At 51.1% G+C, this 18121-nt stretch overlaps 1 protein-coding gene across 1 annotated transcript in view; it reads left to right on the top strand.

The window, feature by feature from the left end:
* The first annotated feature begins 3017 nt into the window (after positions 1–3017).
* LOC136957355 (rho GTPase-activating protein 21-like) overlaps positions 3018–18121 on the top strand; it is a 61819-nt gene continuing 46715 nt past the window's right edge. The window contains 2 exon segments of the mRNA XM_067251236.1: positions 3018–3296; positions 4017–4250. Coding sequence (XP_067107337.1) covers positions 4176–4250 — 75 coding nt within the window. The 5' untranslated portion in view covers positions 3018–3296; positions 4017–4175.

Here is an 18121-nt window from a genome sequence, read left to right as displayed (position 1 = left end):
AGAGACGGAGGAGTGAACCCCCCCCCCCCTTAAGAAAGAAGGCATTCTGGGATAGCTATCCATGTGGCAGGAGCCACAATGACACCCATTGTGCCATCAGTTGAGACTCCCTGTCCCCTTTATCGTAGATCAGCACTTGGGGACGGTTAACTTACCTGCTGCGCTGGGTGCCCCTCCACACCACCCTGGGAACCTGACGGCCATTGTCCCTCACCTTGAAGCCAGATCTGGGGGAGGGCGGAGGGGACAAAAAGCCGCTCAGGGTTCTCATGCCGTGGCTTTGTAGTGCTCCTTTAAGGGAACTGTGTCCGGGGCCAGAACACAGGAACTGGGCTACAGGTGAGCTGAGCAGAGAACAAAAGGAACAAAACGGGAATTGTGCCTTTGAATGGCCACGCATGTATTCACTTGACATATGAAGCCGCCGCTTCAACAGTACGTCGGGATTCGATTTCAGCTCACCAGGACAACAGATAAAAACGTGTTTACTCCCCAAAACTATTGTGCCTTTGTTTTGACCTTTGAGAGCGGGCCACCTTAATGTCAAGTTTAAATCTTTCTCACATTCCTTTTAAACGATCCTTCTGTCATTATTACTGAGGTTATCTCTTCATATACTTCGTGTTTTCCTGTGTTTCACAACAGATCTGAGGAGTGGACGTATCTACGACTTCAATCTTCTCTCTCCAACTGACTTTTTAATGATTCATAAAGTAAAAACAACAACCTAGTTCTTGATTTGTACCTGTTACCTTCTTTCAATTGCTGCCGTGGCTTACACAAAGCCATAACTCTGAGAAGTCTACCTGACCCATTCAGATACAGTGAGAAACACAAATATGCACTGTAGATGTTCTGTTTCTGTCTCTGTCTACTGTACATACTATTCCAGTAGATGCTACCCTGCCAGGCGGCCTGATAAATTGGCTGATGTTGGGTGTCATCCAATTACACAACTCAGTCATATGAATTTTCTATTATACAACTTTTACATTGGTTGAACACATTGTACCTTATTGTACAATTGTACCTAAAATACTTTCACCCATTTAAAGGGTGGTCTGAGGTTTGATATTTAACTAAACCTTTTATACAGCTAAGCCTTTCAGGTAATGAAGAGTAATCTGGCAGTGATCTACCCCTTGGGAACAACTGTTTTCACACACTTGGCAAAGTTTGCGTGCTGTAAAGCGGATCCCCTCCATGGCATGCTTTGCGGTTCGATCTCTCAGAATCTCCACCTGTCTCAATCACACCGCCACTCCGTTTTGAACTTCACGTGATCATCTAATCCACCCAAACATTCGCTTCCATAGACTCGTAATCTCTGTCCTCCTGACTAGCAGAGTCACTCTGACTCTGCAAGGACATGATTACAGACACACCGTTAGCAGCGACTCTAAAATCATGAGGTGTCACCGGAAAAATACAACTGTTCTGTAGAAGCACACTGGTTCAATTAGAGTATGATAACTTAATTTGCATGACAGCGCCAAAATACGGATGTGCAAAACAAGGCAAGACATTTAATTTACGACTAAATCCCACGAAAATACCCAAATTTATCAGTTGTATCCCGCAGACTGCAGTAAAACATGTTTTATTGAGATGTGTTTATTTCAGTGTTTCTTATGTGCTTCACATCTCTGTCATCTACAAGATTAGTTTATACAGACTCCACATCTGATTCTGCAGTGTAATGGGATAAGAGGAAGGGATGCAGCCAATACAGCCAGGCTGAGTGTTGTTTGGAAGCAGGCCCCTGAAAACAACATAGTTTTTCTTGGTGTTTGTTAGTTGAGCTTTTATTGCTTGCCTGTGATCTCACTTTTGGAGATGGAAAACTGCTTTTTACGTGAATAAAAAAAAAAAATAATAATAATATATATATATAAATAAAGAAGCTTTAGTCTATAACACCCCCCCCCCCCCTTAACAGTCAGTAAACTAGCAATATTTTTGCCCAAAATATTACTTTGTGAACAACATAAACCAGTTGGCATGCCGGTGCAACATATCAGCATTATTAGGAGCACTGTGCATTGTCAATTAAATAATTAATAAATAAGAAAAGCATAAAAAAAACGAATTCACAGCGACTACTCTAAGAAAAGCTAAATGTTACATTGTTTGAGAGTGCACCGTCTCTTTAGACAATAGATTCTCTCAATGGCTGTCGAGCCCTCACAACAAAACGGGTCAAAAGAGTTCCCCCTATTGTCCCCTCGTCTATTGTGCTGTTGGAGTGGCCAGCAAACAGGACACTGCCTGCCTTTGTGCCAGTCTAGATCAGCTGTGTTGCATTTTTCCTGCACAGTAGAGTTCCATGTGTCTTCCATGCCCTTCGTGTCACAATAAAAAGTACAGTAAAAATACAGTTGGCGACCAGACGGTCCGGTTTAATGTCGCAGAGGCATTTTATTCCAGAGGACCACATCAGAGGTTTTCAAGAATGTGATTAAAGTAGCCTATAGAATTGGGACGTCGGATGATGTCCTTGTGATTTGTGGGTGCAGTTAAACAGACATCCAGATAAGTAAATAATGAACAAAATATGTAATTGCATTAATTTTGGCAGACTGTTAGTAATAGAAAAGTTAGTCACCTAAGGCTGTAGGGCCTAACTCAAGCGCACAGATTCAGTTTATAGTTTCTGTTCATTATAGTTCAGCAAACACTAGAGATAGAGTGCAAAATAAAACTCGTATTTCATTTTAAACAAACGCCATCTCTAAAATGTTTGCACCAGTTTGACCATTATACCTTCATATTTGTGTAAGGACCCGTCCTGTTGGCTGGGGTTTAAAAATACGCATTTCAATGGTTGAATGTGATTGGATGATCGCCCCGAGGGCCAGCAAAGGGGCGGTGTTTCACGAGAATCGGAGATTTGTCAATCTCACAATACAGTTTGTCGCGCCGCCAACAAGGACCGTGGGCATACGGTACAATAGTTTTGAGTGAATTCCGTTAACAAATGTGGAAGAAAGCCTTCAATTTGCACGGAAATACATGAAGAACAGCCATAATATTTATCGACATCGATCGGAAAGGATGTATAGTAATGGGCGTTTACCATGTTTCCAGTGTATTTTTCCTAACAGGTAGCTGCCAGTGTGTAGCTCCAAGAAGAGAAAAAGCCAGTTTGAGCGACGTATGTGTTTGGTCTGCGTCAGCCTGTCGTTTTTCTTTTTAACCGACCACTAGAAATCTGAAATACTCACACGATCACGAAAGTCGTTTTTTTTTAAACGTGGACAATGTGTTATTTTCCGGAGTTACTGAATTAATAACAGGTAGGTTTTTGTGGCGCTCTTCATTTAGCGACAGCCTGCCGTCCGTTCTTGTCAACGTTTCAGGGTTGCTACTTGCAGGCAGTGTAATGAATGGGTTGTTTCAAGTGCATTCATGATTTCAGTTTGAAGTGACAGCCCAGATTGTAGGGTTTTGTGTACATGTGTATTACATGTTAGTTGAGGTGACTTGTTCACTGTCCTTTTGAGTACAGAACCCTTTTAAATGTTGTCTTATGGCCCATGGTGGCTGCTTGCTCTCGCGCTTGTCATTAATCCCATCCAAGCTCTCAGTCAAACGTCAGCTATTAGCACAGGCCTTTTTGCACGTCCAGTATTGAGCACACGTTGGAAAAGGAAGGCCATGTCCTCTTGTTTACTTGTGTCCATGTGTGGTCAATTAAGAGCAGGTTTAGAGTAGGAACTGTCTGTTGGATTAGTTCAAAGTTACATCCCTATTCGTACACAGTGCTGCTTTCGGGGCCACTACTTTGTACAATAACAATATTCTTAACATACAAGTCTCACTCAAGCGCAAAATGTACAACTGTAATTAAGTAGGCTTACATTAATTCACTGTTCGGGATTGGGATGTGATAACTGTCTAAACCCAAGTAGGCTAGACAGGGAGACTGCCATGGACAGTCGCTTGAATTGAACACGTGTGAATGACATGCCTTCCAGTGACATTCTTTTAACTTGACTGCGCGTGTTTGATTTCAGTTTTCCAACCGGTCGATATGAAGGAGGAAGACAGAGTGGATTAAATACCTTCCATTTCTACCCATTATCTGGACGGAGCATCGCTTGGTTTCGGATCTCTCTACCCAATCTCAATGTGGGCTCAGAAGGACTTTTACCACTGTGGTTTGAAATGAAATAATGGCGACACGTTGGACTGATTCACCGCAAGACAATGAAGAGAGTAAAAACAAAACCACATCTCCAATTTGTGAGGTAAATTTGTCTCTAATTATACTCTGACTGTTGTTTTGACTGAATGTGTTTTTCCGTTTCACTCAGCAGGGGGGAGGGAGTGTGTGCTAACGCTAGCAAACCTCTGGTGCCTACTCCTACAGTACTGCTGTTTCTTAAAAAGCCTCGTTTGAAATGATATGTGTAACTTAGCCGGTGTCAAACTATAGTAAAACTTGGCGAGAGGAATTTGCTGTGTAAGTTTGTTAAACTCTTGTAGTCACAGTAATGGACGCATCCTATCATGACAAAGTGTTGGCTGTCTGAGGAAAACTGACTCAGACTATTGCAGTAAACCGTTTTATCATGCCTTCAATCCACCCGACATTTCTCTGAGAAGCATCATGCGGTCAAAGCTGTCTGAAAATGATTTGTGTTCAGGAAGAGAGACCTTGCATATCTCTTTTGAGAATGTATCCTGCTCTCATAGTGAGCTTAGGAAGGCCAGGCAGAGTAAGGATGAACACTCACAACTGACAGCCTGCCAGCTCGAGGGGTGACTGAGTTCATCTTTTGCAGTTTGAGTGCAAACAGCATCCAAATGAAATATGTCATTTGGTTGATTAAATCTCACTGGTCTTTTCTGTTCTGGCTGTCAGATAAATACCATGTTCTGAAACTCATGTCCGACGCACACACACACGCGTTACATGAACAGGGCTGCCTCCATGGTTACATCATCATCAGAAGCTTGCTGGAGGATGCATGTCATAACAGCATAGCAGCGACGGCATGCTGTGGATTAACCCCTCCCATGATTTGGGCGCTGGAGTACTGTAATCCTCTTACCAAGTCAGCAGCAGAAATGGATGTCATAAATCTTTTGGGAACAAGTGTGTGTGTAGAGAGGCATTCATGTTAGGTGTGTGTCAACTTTGTTGTTTCCGTGGTCAGATACTGGATCTCAGCGTAAACTTTCCTTTCAAAACCCGACAGTGAAACGTGTCTTAAAGTGAACAGCATAGTCACGCAGACATGGTTGAGCCTCAGTAGTGTTGAACAGTCAAGGTCACAGAAAAGGTCAGAGGTCACATTCGAACACTCCCTCCAGTAGCGAGTTCAAAACAAAGGACGATGACCTGGTCCTGGTTGTCTGTGAGGAATAGGGCTGGCTAGTTGTGCTCTAGCGTGATGTCAGTTATCATCCTGCCCCAGTCACAACCCCTCTAGTGGTCTGCTCCAGCAGGTGTGCGCTCCTGTGTGGATGGTTGGGGGCAGAAGCCCCGGAGGGGTCGGGGCGTGTTCCTCACTCGTGGCTGTGGAGGGCCGAAGCAGGCAGAGTTGGGATGTGTCGGAGCTTGTACACGGAGCAGTGTGTGACCGCCCGTGATCGCCGTCGTCGCACCTGCGATTCCCCGGTGTGGGAGTTGTGCAGGCGGGACTCTACATCTCGCTCTCTCTGACACACGCACACTCTCTCTCTCTCTTTCACTGGCTTCCCCTTTCTCTCACACACACACACACACACTTCCTTTTCCTTCTCTGTCTCTCTGAAACGCTCTCACTCTCCTCTCGTCCCCCAGCCCCAGTGCTGATGGAACCCTGTCCTCTTGGGTCTAATGAGGGGGCTCAACCCCAGGAGGGCTGGGAGGGTGAGAGAGAGGGTGGGGGTGGTGGAGGGTGAGAGGGAGGATGGGGGTTTGGGTGTTTCTTTCAGTCTTGTTCACTCCCAGCTCCCTAATGAGGGAGATTTCAAGGCCTTTCTTCCTTAGTGCCCCCCCCACCACCCCCCACAGTCTCCCCTTCCCACCTCCCCCAAACCCCAGCCCGCCCCATGAGCAAAGTGACGGTAGCCACGCAGGGGTAGTTAAGGCACAGCTGCTCCCAGTCATTAGGAGAAAAACAACACACACACACATACACACACACACACCACCCGCCATCCCCGGAGCCAGGCCTGGTTGCCTGGCCAGCTGAGGTCTTGCTGCTCAGTGTCTCCCTGGTGTTTCCTGTGCTGTAATGACACAACGTTAGTGTTGATATCATTCAGAAAATGGACTGATCTCCTGGTGTCTCAGCCTGAACCCCATGCAGTATGAAAGAAGGATGACCAGAGCTGCTGTCTGTCTGTCTGTGTGAGGGTAGAGCTGGCTAGTTCTGCTCTAGTTCAATGTCTGCTGTCATCCTGCTCCACTCACAACCCCTCTGGCAATGTGATCTCTGTCTTTCTCTCTGTCTCTCTCTCTGTCTCTGTCTCTCTCTCTCTCTCTCTCTCTCTCTCCATGTATTGATCTCATTGGAGAGCAGTAGTGTGCTGAGTGCTGTTGATGCGCTCTGCCTCCCTCTAAATAGAAGCCTAACCCTGCTCTACAAACTCTGTCCCCCCCCCCCCCCCCACAGCATGCTCGCATTTCACCCGCCCCGCATCCCCACACGCTTTCTGGGACGCTATATTTAACCCGTGCAGAGACGGACGGAGAGGGTGTTCGGGGGGGGGGGGGGGGGGGGGGGAATTCATCCCCCACATTTCCGCTGCAGTGTGTGGTGGAAGCATGAATCTAGCTGTTGTGGTGAAACGGCGTGGTGTTTTCTCTCTGGAATGCGGCACACAGGGCCAGCTCTCTTCTGCATGTGGACTGACCATGTGACCTTGTGGAGCCGCCGAGGAGGGCCGGGGAGTCAAAGACTCGTCCTTCTGTTTCCACTCGTTCCGTCTGTCCCCCGGCCAACGCTCTCCATGTGTCAAACGACACGTCTTTCCACCGCCGAGCGCGACTCTCAATTAAGTCATTATGACCTCGCATCTGAGAGTAGTTTTATATATTTTTCTTGCCTGTTCCTTTGGGACTGGGGCAGAATGAAATCATAGTTGTTGTTTTTCTTTTTTTTCTCTCATTGGCGATAGATCATTAATCAAAGGCCAAAGCAAATACAAAGTGATTTGCATACATTTGAAAAACAAATGTATCCCGTCTGCTCTGCGTCCAGGCCTCAGAGCTAGGCTGCTGTGGTACTCAACAAACAAGCCCCCAAGCTGAACTCAACCCGAAGACACACAGACACGTGCACACACACATGCCGACCCATACAAACAAACAAACACACACACACACACACTCTGTTTGCAGAAGAGTGCACCTTTTAATGGCTTCCTTGTTCAAACCCTCTGCTGTCAGTGAGCTGACCTGACCCCGTCACCCCTGTGTGTGGAGCACGTGCTGGGTTGTTGCTCATCTGGATCAAGGCTTTAATGAATCATCCCCCTTTTTTCCTCTGGAAAATACCGGAAGGAAGCCCCCATGTGGTGCCTCATAGCATGCAAGGTCACCTATTCATAGCCTGTGTGTGCGTGTGCGTGTGTGTGTGTGTGTGTGCGTGTGTGTGTGTGTGTGTGTGCGTGCGTGCGTGTGTGTGTGTGTGTGTGTGTGAGGGGAGGGGAGGTCTGACACACTCAGACCGTGCTCCATGTTGGTCGTTCATCTGACCGGCCTGTTATGTCCCCAGCCCAGCATCATCTCTCTGGTGTCTGTCCAGACTCACCACACACTGGGAGGAGAGAGAGGCATGCATGGATGGACGGAGGGAGGAAGGGAGAGAGAGAGAGGGGGGGGCGGTCAGGAAGAGAGATTAGCTGATGGGAAACATACTGGCCTTTTTCTTTCATCGCTCCCTCTCCTTCCCTCCACTGGCTCAGTGTGACAGCTTCTTCTGTCATTGTGTTCCTGTCCCTCGAAGGATGGAGGGCAGGAGGAGGAGAGAGGGCCAGACAGGGCCAGCAGCACCAGCCTAATGCTCAGTGAGGCTGAGGTGGTGTCCATTACATGTGCCCAGGGCACATCTCTCTCTCTCTCTCTCTCTCTCTCTCTCTCTCACTCACTCACTCACTCACTCACTCACTCACTCACTCTCGTCCTATTTAGCCTACTTAAGTTTAGGCTGATCTGCTTTAGTGTAGGTTGGCCTAGGTTCATCTAGGTTGTGAGTAGTAGTATTGGGCTTTGATAACCTCAAGCTCAATATGGAGATATTGACTGTGGTATTTTATCAGCAATTTCCTGTGTTTTTTTCCCCAGACTGGCACATTTCCATTCAAAGAACTTACACTTTTCCTGTGTGTGTGTGTGGTTGTGCATGCTTTCGGCAAAGCCAGTGTGGTTTTGAACGTGGCCTTGCGTAAGAGGAGTCCCCTGGTCTGGTGTTGAGCCCTGGTGTTAGTGTGGCTGTTTGAGCTCTTCAGGCAGGAAAACGCTTTATTTCCTGTCATCGTGTCATTTCCTGTCAGCGCTGGAAATGAACAAGGGCACCGTGACGAAGGAGGTATTTAATGAATGAACTCCAGAACGCCAGACAAAGCCCTGGTCAGGAGAACATGTCTGTCTCGTCTCAGTCCTGGAAGCTGGGCTGTTTGGGATTGTCATGGTGTCTGCATTCAAGAAATGAATTTGACCACCGGATACTTGCATGACATAACTGTGCGCGTGAATATTCAGATATTGGTTTGATGCTATCGATGATTTCCTGTTGTTTTAATGCCAGTCGGACATGGCTGTGTTGTTTTGAAAAGGAAAGTGTTGCATCGATTCTCTCTTTATATATGTGTGTGTGTGTGTGTGTGTGTGTGGAGGGGGGGGGGGTGAGGGTAGGAGAACACTGAGCACTACCCAATCCATAAATCATAATTGATTGGATTAAATTGGCAGGGGAGAGCGGGTGTGGCCACGAGTCAACGCTGGATTGGCTGACCGTGATTGGGGGGGGGGGGGGGGGGGGGGTGTCTGTTACGACGGAGGGCGTTTCAGCAGCTATTTCTGGTTGGTATTTACCCATTTCATCATCTGCTTGTTGTTGATTCCAGCTGTTTTGGGCGCCGACTGTTAACTGTGGGGGAGGAGATCAGAGGGACAGATTTGATGTGGATTAAACTCCCATATCCTCTCATGTTATTGACGAGGACAGTAGTCTGTATGAAACTGACTGTGGACGCCCAACTTGGTTCTCCTAGTACTCTATTGTAGTCTTAGTACTGTAGGACTATATTGTAGTCTTAGTACTGTAGGACTCTATTGTAGTCTTAGTACTGTAGGACTCCATTGTAGTCTTAGTACTGTAGGACTATATTGTAGTCTTAGTACTATAGGACTCTATTGTAGTCTTAGTACTGTAGGACTCTATTGTAGTCTTAGTACTGTAGGACTATATTGTACACCTAGCACTGGTACTGGGGGGTGAGTACAGCTTGGTGGTAAAATATTTAACTGCAGATCAAGATGTCGGGACGTTCAAATCCCCCCTTGTACAAAGCTTTGGATAAGAGCTGCTGCTTAAGGAATACATTAGTAGAGTACAGTAGAGTACAGTATTATTCCCATCCAGTACTGCTCATAGGGAGAAGCAGGGACTGCAGTGAGGTTACTGCAGTATAGCATGAGAGGAACACACAGTTCTGGCTGGGACAACAGTTTACCTGCCCTGAGTTGACTTGGTGGGGTTCATGGAGGTGACCTCTGACCTGCCTGACCCCTGAGCGGGAGTTCCCTCTGACCCAACAACAGCAAACCTTCCATGTTGACAATGGGCCAATCTCGACTGATTTCCTGTACGATGGATTCCTAATGTACTATGAATTCCTGTACTGAGGCCCCCCCCCCCCCCCCCCCCCCCCCCCCCCCCCCCCCCCCCCCCCCCACACACACAAACCTGTCTACCTTTCATAACGTCTTATTTATTAGCCTGTGAGTCCCATAGTGAAACCTAAGCCCACGTGAGTGTCTGGGTGTTGACAGGCTGGGTGTTGCTGTGTACGTGCGCTGCAGTGTGAGCCAGTCTGTGGTGCATTAGCCAGGGAGCTGCAGCCTGGGGCACACACACTGCTAGTGTTACAGTGTGCGCTGCTGTTAGCTGTCCCTGCGCACGCTGGCGATGGGATCATTGAGCTTTTCCCTCAGAGCAATGGCTAGCTGACTTCCTGCGGGTCTGTAATTATGCGGTGTGTGTGTGTGTGTTTACACACGTACCAGACAGGCCTAGGAACAACCGTAACAGTAAGAGTAGGAAGGTGTTAAATATTTACAGGCCGCTCCACCCCCTCAGGCTCTGTGTGTGGGTGATTGGACGCTGTTTTTAATTTGGGTTCTGAGGCACTTTCAGCGGAGAAAGCATCCAACTTGGAATGTCGCAGGAACGTCGTCCAGCCTCGCAAAAGCACGACCGACCCGATCTAACGCAAACTCATCATTGTCTTGCCCCGTAGCTCCACTGCTAGTGAAGGATGATTTTACCCTGGATGAGCCATTTCTGGTGAAGGATGAGCAAATGTCGAAGGATATTTTACCGGGGATGAGCAACTTCAGAGCGCTCCTCTTCCTGGGGGGAGGGGTGCGAGGCTGCGTCACTCCTCCCTCCCTCCTTCCTCCGGAGATCTTCATCCTGCCGAGGAGGACAAGACTTTGTGCCGAGTCATCAGATAAATAAGTGAGAGCCGTCCCGCACAGCTGCCAACGTGCCGAGTCATTCAGGAGAGGAGCGAGCGCTGGAGTCAGACGCACAGCCAGCATCTCCAGGAGCTCTCCCAGGACCTCGGCTCCGCCAGCCAGTCCCCCCTACACCTTCTTGAATCCTCCGCAGAAGGCGCTGCGACGTGGGGGTATGCTGGCCCCCTGAGGCAGAGAAGTCTTCGCCTCCTTCTGTAGCCTCGTCTCTGTTGAGGAGACTGCGGTCGCTGGACTCTGCAGCGGGGGGGGAGGGGTACTGGAGAATCTGTGTCGCCCGTTCCCTGCCTTTCGTCCGCCCCTTCCTCCTCCTCCTCCGACGCCCGGTGGGAGCGAGCGAGGTGGTGCAGGGAGAGGAGAGGAGGAGGAGGAGAGGTGAAAGAAGGAGAGCAGAGAGGGGAAACGAACGAAGGAGAGAAAGGTGCGCAGAGGACGAGAGAGGGCGAGGAGGAGAGGATTCTGGAATCTTCTTCGTCATCTCCCCCCCCACCCCCTTACTCTCCTGGTCCAGTCACGGTGTCGGGTTACTGCGGCCACAGGTTTTCCCGTCGAGCAGAAGCAGCACGTCGCGTCAGAGGAAGAGAGATTTTTGGGGGAGATTCCCAGGGTTCCAGGCGTCATGCATTATTAAGTTGGTTTGAGCGAGTGGTGGAGGGGACCCTCCCCCACAGCTGACAGGATGCCCGCTGGGCACAGACACTGGCACAGAGACTGTCCTCTCTCCACCTCCTCCTGACCACCCCCCCCACCACCCACCCCCCCCCCCCCCCCCACCCTCCGCCGTGTCAGGACACCAGCTGGTACCGTTAGCTCCGTGGGGGGGTTCCACGCGGCCAAAGGACAAGCCCCCTGGAGGTGGGCGGGGGGCGCGGGGCGTTCCCCCAGACGCGGGACGGCATGGCGCACCTCAAGGTGCTGGACTGCATGATCAACAACAACTGGGGTCTGATCTGTGATCTGTACTGCGCCTGGAGCGATCAGGTGTGTTCCTCCACAAGCCCCTCTCGGTAGAGCTGCAGTTAGCCGCTGCCTTGAGGATGGCATGCTGCTAATGCTGACAACACATGGGGTTTGTGGGTGGGGTCTGTGTCAACAACGCTGTAGAATGAATAATTATCGGAAGATCTGATAACGTAATACCAGCACCACCCCCTCCCGGGTTGTACCCACCAGTCCACGCCTCTCCTCCTCTGGGGAGGGTTCAGGGAAGGCCTCCCTGACACCCTGGGTATTAATAGCAGCCGTCCACCCCCTCTGTGGACCAGGAGGTGTGAATTCCAGGCATGTTGACCCCGGCCCGTCCCTGGGCCAGCAGGGGGCACGACCCTGGACATGCCTGGTCCAGCCTGCGTGGCTGGCAGGGGGGGACTGCACGGCGGTAGGGGGGGTGGGGGGGGGGGGGGGGGTGGGGGGGGGGGGCGGTGGGAGAGAAACCGGAGCATCCTGTACAGTACTTGGAGTGTTGCCATCTTTCCCTCGTGTGTGTGTGTGTGTGTGGCTCGGGGTTGGCGTGCGACACCAGCCTGTTTCTAACACGCCCGTCCGTGCTTGTGGTCCGGCGGGGGGGTGTGGGCTTGTATGGACGCCGTTGTCTGGACATGCCCGCCACCAATCTGTTTGCCCCCCCTCGTCCTCCTCCAGCCGTAGATAGCCTTTCCTCCCCTCAGCCTTCTTACTGTACGTCCCAACATTGGGCTCATTGTTCATCCCACTGCGCCCTTCCCAACCCCCCCCCCCCCCCCCCCACCCACCCAGCCTCCTTTTCATTTGACACTGGAATTCCTGATGGGAGGAATGAAAGGGTCTCGTCGTATGGAGAGATGGAGAGATGCTTGGCCCCCCCACCCTAATTTAATTTGAGCCGCGCTGAACCTCTGGCCTCTGTTTCTACTGTGGCCGAGCAGGAGACATCAGAACACCCTTTGTGTGCCAGCAGCCACACTGCTCAGCACTGGAGCTCATGAAATATTCACACACAAGCACCTGGCGAGAGATGGGGAGAGAGAGAGAGAGAGAGAGAGAGAGGAGAGAGTGGGGAGGGTTGGAGAGTAAGGGACAGAGGGAGATGGAGGGAGGGATAGGGGGGGGAGAGAGAGAGAGGCAGGGATAAAGTAAGAGAGGGAGAGAGAGCAATGTTCCCCCCCTCCTGCTCTTTCACTGCCTCCCTCTCCGTACCCACACCAGGGACCTGGCTAACTATTCCCAGTGTCTCTGTGTTTAAAGCGTGTGGCTGGGCTTCCAGCTTTCCCAGCAGAGAGAGAGGCACCTTCACAGCTCAGTGGCGCTCTGAACCTTAACGTCCCATCCAGAAAGTTCTGCAGCGTGCCTCGGTTTTTCCAAAACCGCCACGCGGTGTGTTGCCTGTGTGTCGGCCCTTCTTGCCTTTGTTGTGTTGTCGACTTTAACACGCCGCGCGGGGTTAACGGGAGCGCCGGCGTGGCGGAGGGCACGCGCTGTCAGACCCCTCGGAGATGAGAGGGATTAATAATTCATAGGTCGCGGAGCCCAGCCGCGGGGGAGAGCCAATTACGCCAGGCTCCGCCCCTCATCGGGCAGGGCCCCGGGGAATCTAATTGGCCCACCTGCTCTCTGTGTCTGAAGGGTGGGTGGGGAGGATGGGAGAGGGTTGGGGGGGGGGGGGGGGATGGGCGTGGCTGACTCCTGGGTCTTTGTCTGGAGTTCTCTGGGCTGCAGCTTCAGGAGAGAGAGAGGTAGGGAGAAAGGGAGGGAGTGTTCTCCCCCTCCCTCTGTCTGGTCACACCCTTACAGGGGTGGGGGGGACATGTGACCTGATGCACCCACACTGGAGAGAGGGAGGGTGAGGGGAAGGAGGGCCCAGGAGGAGGAGGAGGAGGAGGGGAAGAGAAGGGGAGGGACAGAGGGTGAAAGCTGGAGTAAGGAAGTCTGGGAAGAGGTCTGCCTGTGAAGCTGAAAGGCAGCAAATCCCATCTGCGGTGTCCACGACCACATCCATGTCTCTCTCTCTCTCTCTCTCTCTCTCTCTCTCTCTCTCTCTCTCTCTCTCTCTCTCTCTCTCTCTCTCTCTGCCTCTGCCTCTGCCTCTGCCTCTGCCTCTGCCTCTGCCTCTGCTTCTTTGTGGAGAGGAATTCCAGGCCGCTGGCCCATACAATCACCCAGATATTAGCATATGAAAGATACGAGGGGAAGTCTGTGTATGTGGGGTGTTTGGGAGAAGAGAGGAGCGGGTGTTCAAAACTTTCAAATCTTTGTGTTTCTCTGTGTGTGCGTGTGTCAGAAGCAGATTATCAAGGACCAGAAGTGCATGATTGTAACATCATCGCTGTGGTTCGTATGTTACCATGGTCGCGTGGTCATGTTTGGCGGTTATCTGGTTATGTTTGACAGTCATTATGTGGTTATGTTAACGAGTTGACTATGCTGGAAAGTTATGCGGTTATGCTTGATGGTTGTGTGGGTATGTTTGAAGGTCATGTGATCCTGTTTGGCATCATGTGGTATGTTTCTGAGTGAGGTGAGGTGAAGGTTTGTCCTTTTAGAGTCTCACCTCCCAAGGCTACATAATCCGACAGGAACATCATCAATCAGTATTGATTGTCTTGAGCATCTAGGATCACTGACAGTGACTGACAGGTGTAGGCTTTAGGTTTAGCCCTGGAGGGCTGGTGTGGGACTTCCAAGACTTTCAAGCAGAAATTGTGTGTGTGTGTGTGTGTGTATCCAGCCGGTTAACAATGAAACGATACTTCCCACAGAGACAGATAGCCGTTTCACACCGACGACACATAAACCAGCTGAGCTCTGCCAGACCTTGCACCCCTCTCGAGACATCCTACTGTCTGCTCTGATGGGACAAACAGCTCTCCTAGTGTTGTCTTTGGTTTCATAGTAGAAGTCACACCCACAAATGGACTGTTTGAAGTGTAATTTGTGGGGATGAATCGCCAGCCCCCTTGGTGGTTGTGGGCAGACAGGGACATGGCTTGTGGCCGCAGGATCCAGCTAGCTGACTGTGCTAGCTGGCTGATGGAAGAGTGGATGCATGTGCGCACGCACACACACTATATGCACTGCCTGCAGTTCTTGGGTATCTGAGATAGAGGGAGGGAGGATTGGCGCGGAGTGTGTGGTGTGTGTGTGTGTGTGTGTGATTTGTGCTCAGTACGTGTGGAGGCGGAGCCACGGTGGAACCAGGAAGCTGTAATCTGGGAGGGCTGTGAGAGCTGGGCTCCTTGGAGTGACCTCACAGTCCCGGCGCTGGACCAACAGTCCAGTGTGTGTCGTATAACCCCCCACCCCCACGCTAGGCAGGTGGAAGCTGAGAGGAGGGAAAGCCTGTGTGTGCTGGGAGGGTGGTGGTGTGGTGGGGGTGGGGGGTGAGATGTAGCAGGATGCTGCTGAGTCTACCCCCCCTCTCCCCCCCCCCCCCCCCCCCCCCAACCTCAAAAAAGATGCAGCTCTCTTTGGTGCAATGCAGGCAGGCTGGGAGGAGCCACTGGGCACCGCGTGTGTGTGTGTGTGTGCGCTTAGGTGCATGTGCCTGTGAGTGTGTGTGTGAGTGTGTGTGTGTGTGTGTGTAGAGGAAGGGGTTTCATGGGAGCCTGCCGAGCCAGTCGTTTGAGGTCTCCCCTCAGCTTGAGGACGAGGTGAGCGTGGACGGTTGTAAACATCACGGACGCGCCAGGGAGACAGAGACACAGAGAGAGAAAGGGAGGGAGAAGTGGTTGCCATGGCGACAGTGGGTGTGTGTTTGAGAGCCCTGTGTGGGATGCGTCTGAGCCAGTCCTCCAGCCTATCTGGTGACGTTACGTCACAGACAAGGTGAAGGCATTGGTGGGGAGGATCAACCAATCACTGTGCTGCAGGATGTCAGTGAGAACGCCTATGATTGGCAGTCTTGTATGTAAATATTGGATACACTGGATTTAAGCTGCAGTGTAGAATTGTAGGGTTGCGCTGTGTTGAGCTTTGTAGCGGCGTAGCGGTGTTTATGACCCGACGACACTGGTGCAGACGTCAGCAGTTTGTTGTTTACTATCGATGTTCACCAGAAGACTGACTGAGCTGGGATTCTCCCACCTGCTGCAGGCTGAAGCGTAGGATATCACATGACCTGTCAGCACATCACCTCAAACCAGCACAGGTGCGCTGATGGCTTGAACTTCTGACTGCAAGACGCTGAGCCCAGTTTTTCCCAGTCTCCTTCTCTAGATGGGAGGGAGGGAGGGAGGGAGGGAGGGAGGGTGGGTGGGTGGGTGGGGAGGGAGGGAGGGAGGGGAGGAGGGAGGGAGGGAGGGAGGGACCGGCATACTTTCCTGTTTTCCTCACATAGCCTCAAGGCAGCCCAGTAAAGGAGGTGTTAATTGGTTGTCTTCTCAGTGCCAAAGCGCCCCATTGGCCGGGGTATAATGGGGAGCAGCCCCAGACACGGGGACCATAATGCTCTCTGTTCCCTATCTGCCTATGTGTCCTCTGCTTTGTTCAGGGGGACGTCAGTCCCTTGCATTCAGAGTGACCCCCCCCCCCCCCAAATCAACAGGGAATCATTCCAAGCAGGACCAGTGTGGAGGTGCCAGCTGGAAGGTCTCTGGTAGAGATGGCCGTGTGATGCTCAGCCCAGATGTCTGTTCTACAGCCGTTGTCTCTCTGAAGTCCATCTGCTCTCTGTGGATGGTGTGTGTGGATGGTGTCTGTGGTGTCTGTGGCGTGTGGATGATGTGTGTGGATAGTGTGTGTGTGGTGTGTGCAGAGGGCTGGCACATGCCTGCCTTTCAGCAAGGCTCACCAGATGACACACAGTCCACACTGTGTCCTAATGACAGTGTGGACTGAGAGGAGACAGAGAGAGGGATGAAGAGGAGACAGAGAGAGGGATGAAGAGGAGACAGAGAGAGGGATGAAGAGGAGACAGAGAGAGGGATGAAGAGGAGACAGAGAGAGGGATGAAGAGGAGACAGAGAGAGGGATGAAGAGGAGACAGAGAGAGGGATGAAGAGGAGACAGAGAGAGGGATGAAGAGGAGACAGAGAGGGATGAAGAGGAGACAGAGAGAGGGATGAAGAGGAGACAGAGAGAGGGATGAAGAGGAGACAGAGAGAGGGATGAAGAGGAGACAGAGAGAGGGATGAAGAGGAGACAGAGAGAGGGATGAAGAGGAGACAGAGAGAGGGATGAAGAGGAGACAGAGAGGGATGAAGAGGAGACAGAGAGAGGGATGAAGAGGAGACAGAGAGAGGGATGAAGAGGAGACAGAGAGAGGGATGAAGAGGAGACAGAGAGAGGGATGAAGAGGAGACAGAGAGAGGGATGAAGAGGAGACAGAGAGAGGGATGAAGAGGAGACAGAGAGAGGGATGAAGAGGAGACAGAGAGAGGGATGAAGAGGAGACAGAGAGAGGGATGAAGAGGAAACGGAGAGAGGGCTAAAGAGGAGAGGGATGAAGAGGAGACAGAGAGAGGGATGAAGAGGAGACGGAGAGAGGGATGAAGAGGAGACAGAGAGAGGGATGAAGAGGAGACGGAGAGAGGGATGAAGAGGAGACGGAGAGAGGGATGAAGAGGAGACAGAGAGAGGGATGAAGAGGAGACGGAGAGAGGGATGAAGAGGAGAGGAAGTTTTATTTGTTCCAGCTGGGTCAGGGTGTGGTATTGGGCTGCTGTACTCAGCCTTGTTTCCTAACCCAGACTCTCACACACCCACACACACACTCTCTCTCTCTCTCACCCAAACACACACACACACACACACTCTCTCTGACCCGTTGGCCAAAAACACACACATACTGTACCGTATGTGTGTGTTCATATGTCCTGCATGCTACGGAGCATGGAGTTAGCGTGTTCTCCAGGCTGGTGTGCTCAGCGCTGGGCCTGGAGGAGCACGCTACATCTGAACCCTCCTGGTCTCCATGGAGACGCTTCCAGGGTTGGATTTGGTGTGAGGGGTCACCATGAGGTATCTGCCCCGCCTCTCCCTCTCTACCTACCTACCTCTCTCCCCCTCGATCTCCCCCCCCCCTCCCCCTCTCTCTCTGGGAGGGTGAGGGAAGTATGAAATGGTCTAGTCAGCTGTCGGATCACTGGATCACACACGCGTCTCATATTCACCTCAGAACTGGAGCGTGACCCCCCTCTACACACACACACACACACACACATAGATACACTGTGTGTGTGTGTATCTCTGTGAAGGTAACATACTGCCAGATGGCCTGCTATGACTGAGATTGTTCTATATCTGCTTGGTGATGATGATGATGATGATGATGATGATGATAGCGTTACTGTATTCCATTATTAAAAGCCGGTATTCATTAGTGCTCTGGCTGTTCAGTCCAGATATTAGGCTCAGGAGCAAGTTTGCATTCTAGTCAAAGCAACATGCACACTTGTGCAGAACAGCAGGAGATCCAGGATCAGAGGTACTGTACATGGGTGTGGTGGATGG

Source organism: Osmerus mordax, chromosome 15, assembly GCF_038355195.1.
Source record: "Osmerus mordax isolate fOsmMor3 chromosome 15, fOsmMor3.pri, whole genome shotgun sequence".
NCBI lineage: Eukaryota > Metazoa > Chordata > Actinopteri > Osmeriformes > Osmeridae > Osmerus > Osmerus mordax.
This window is presented reverse-complemented; position numbering and strand designations above follow the sequence as displayed.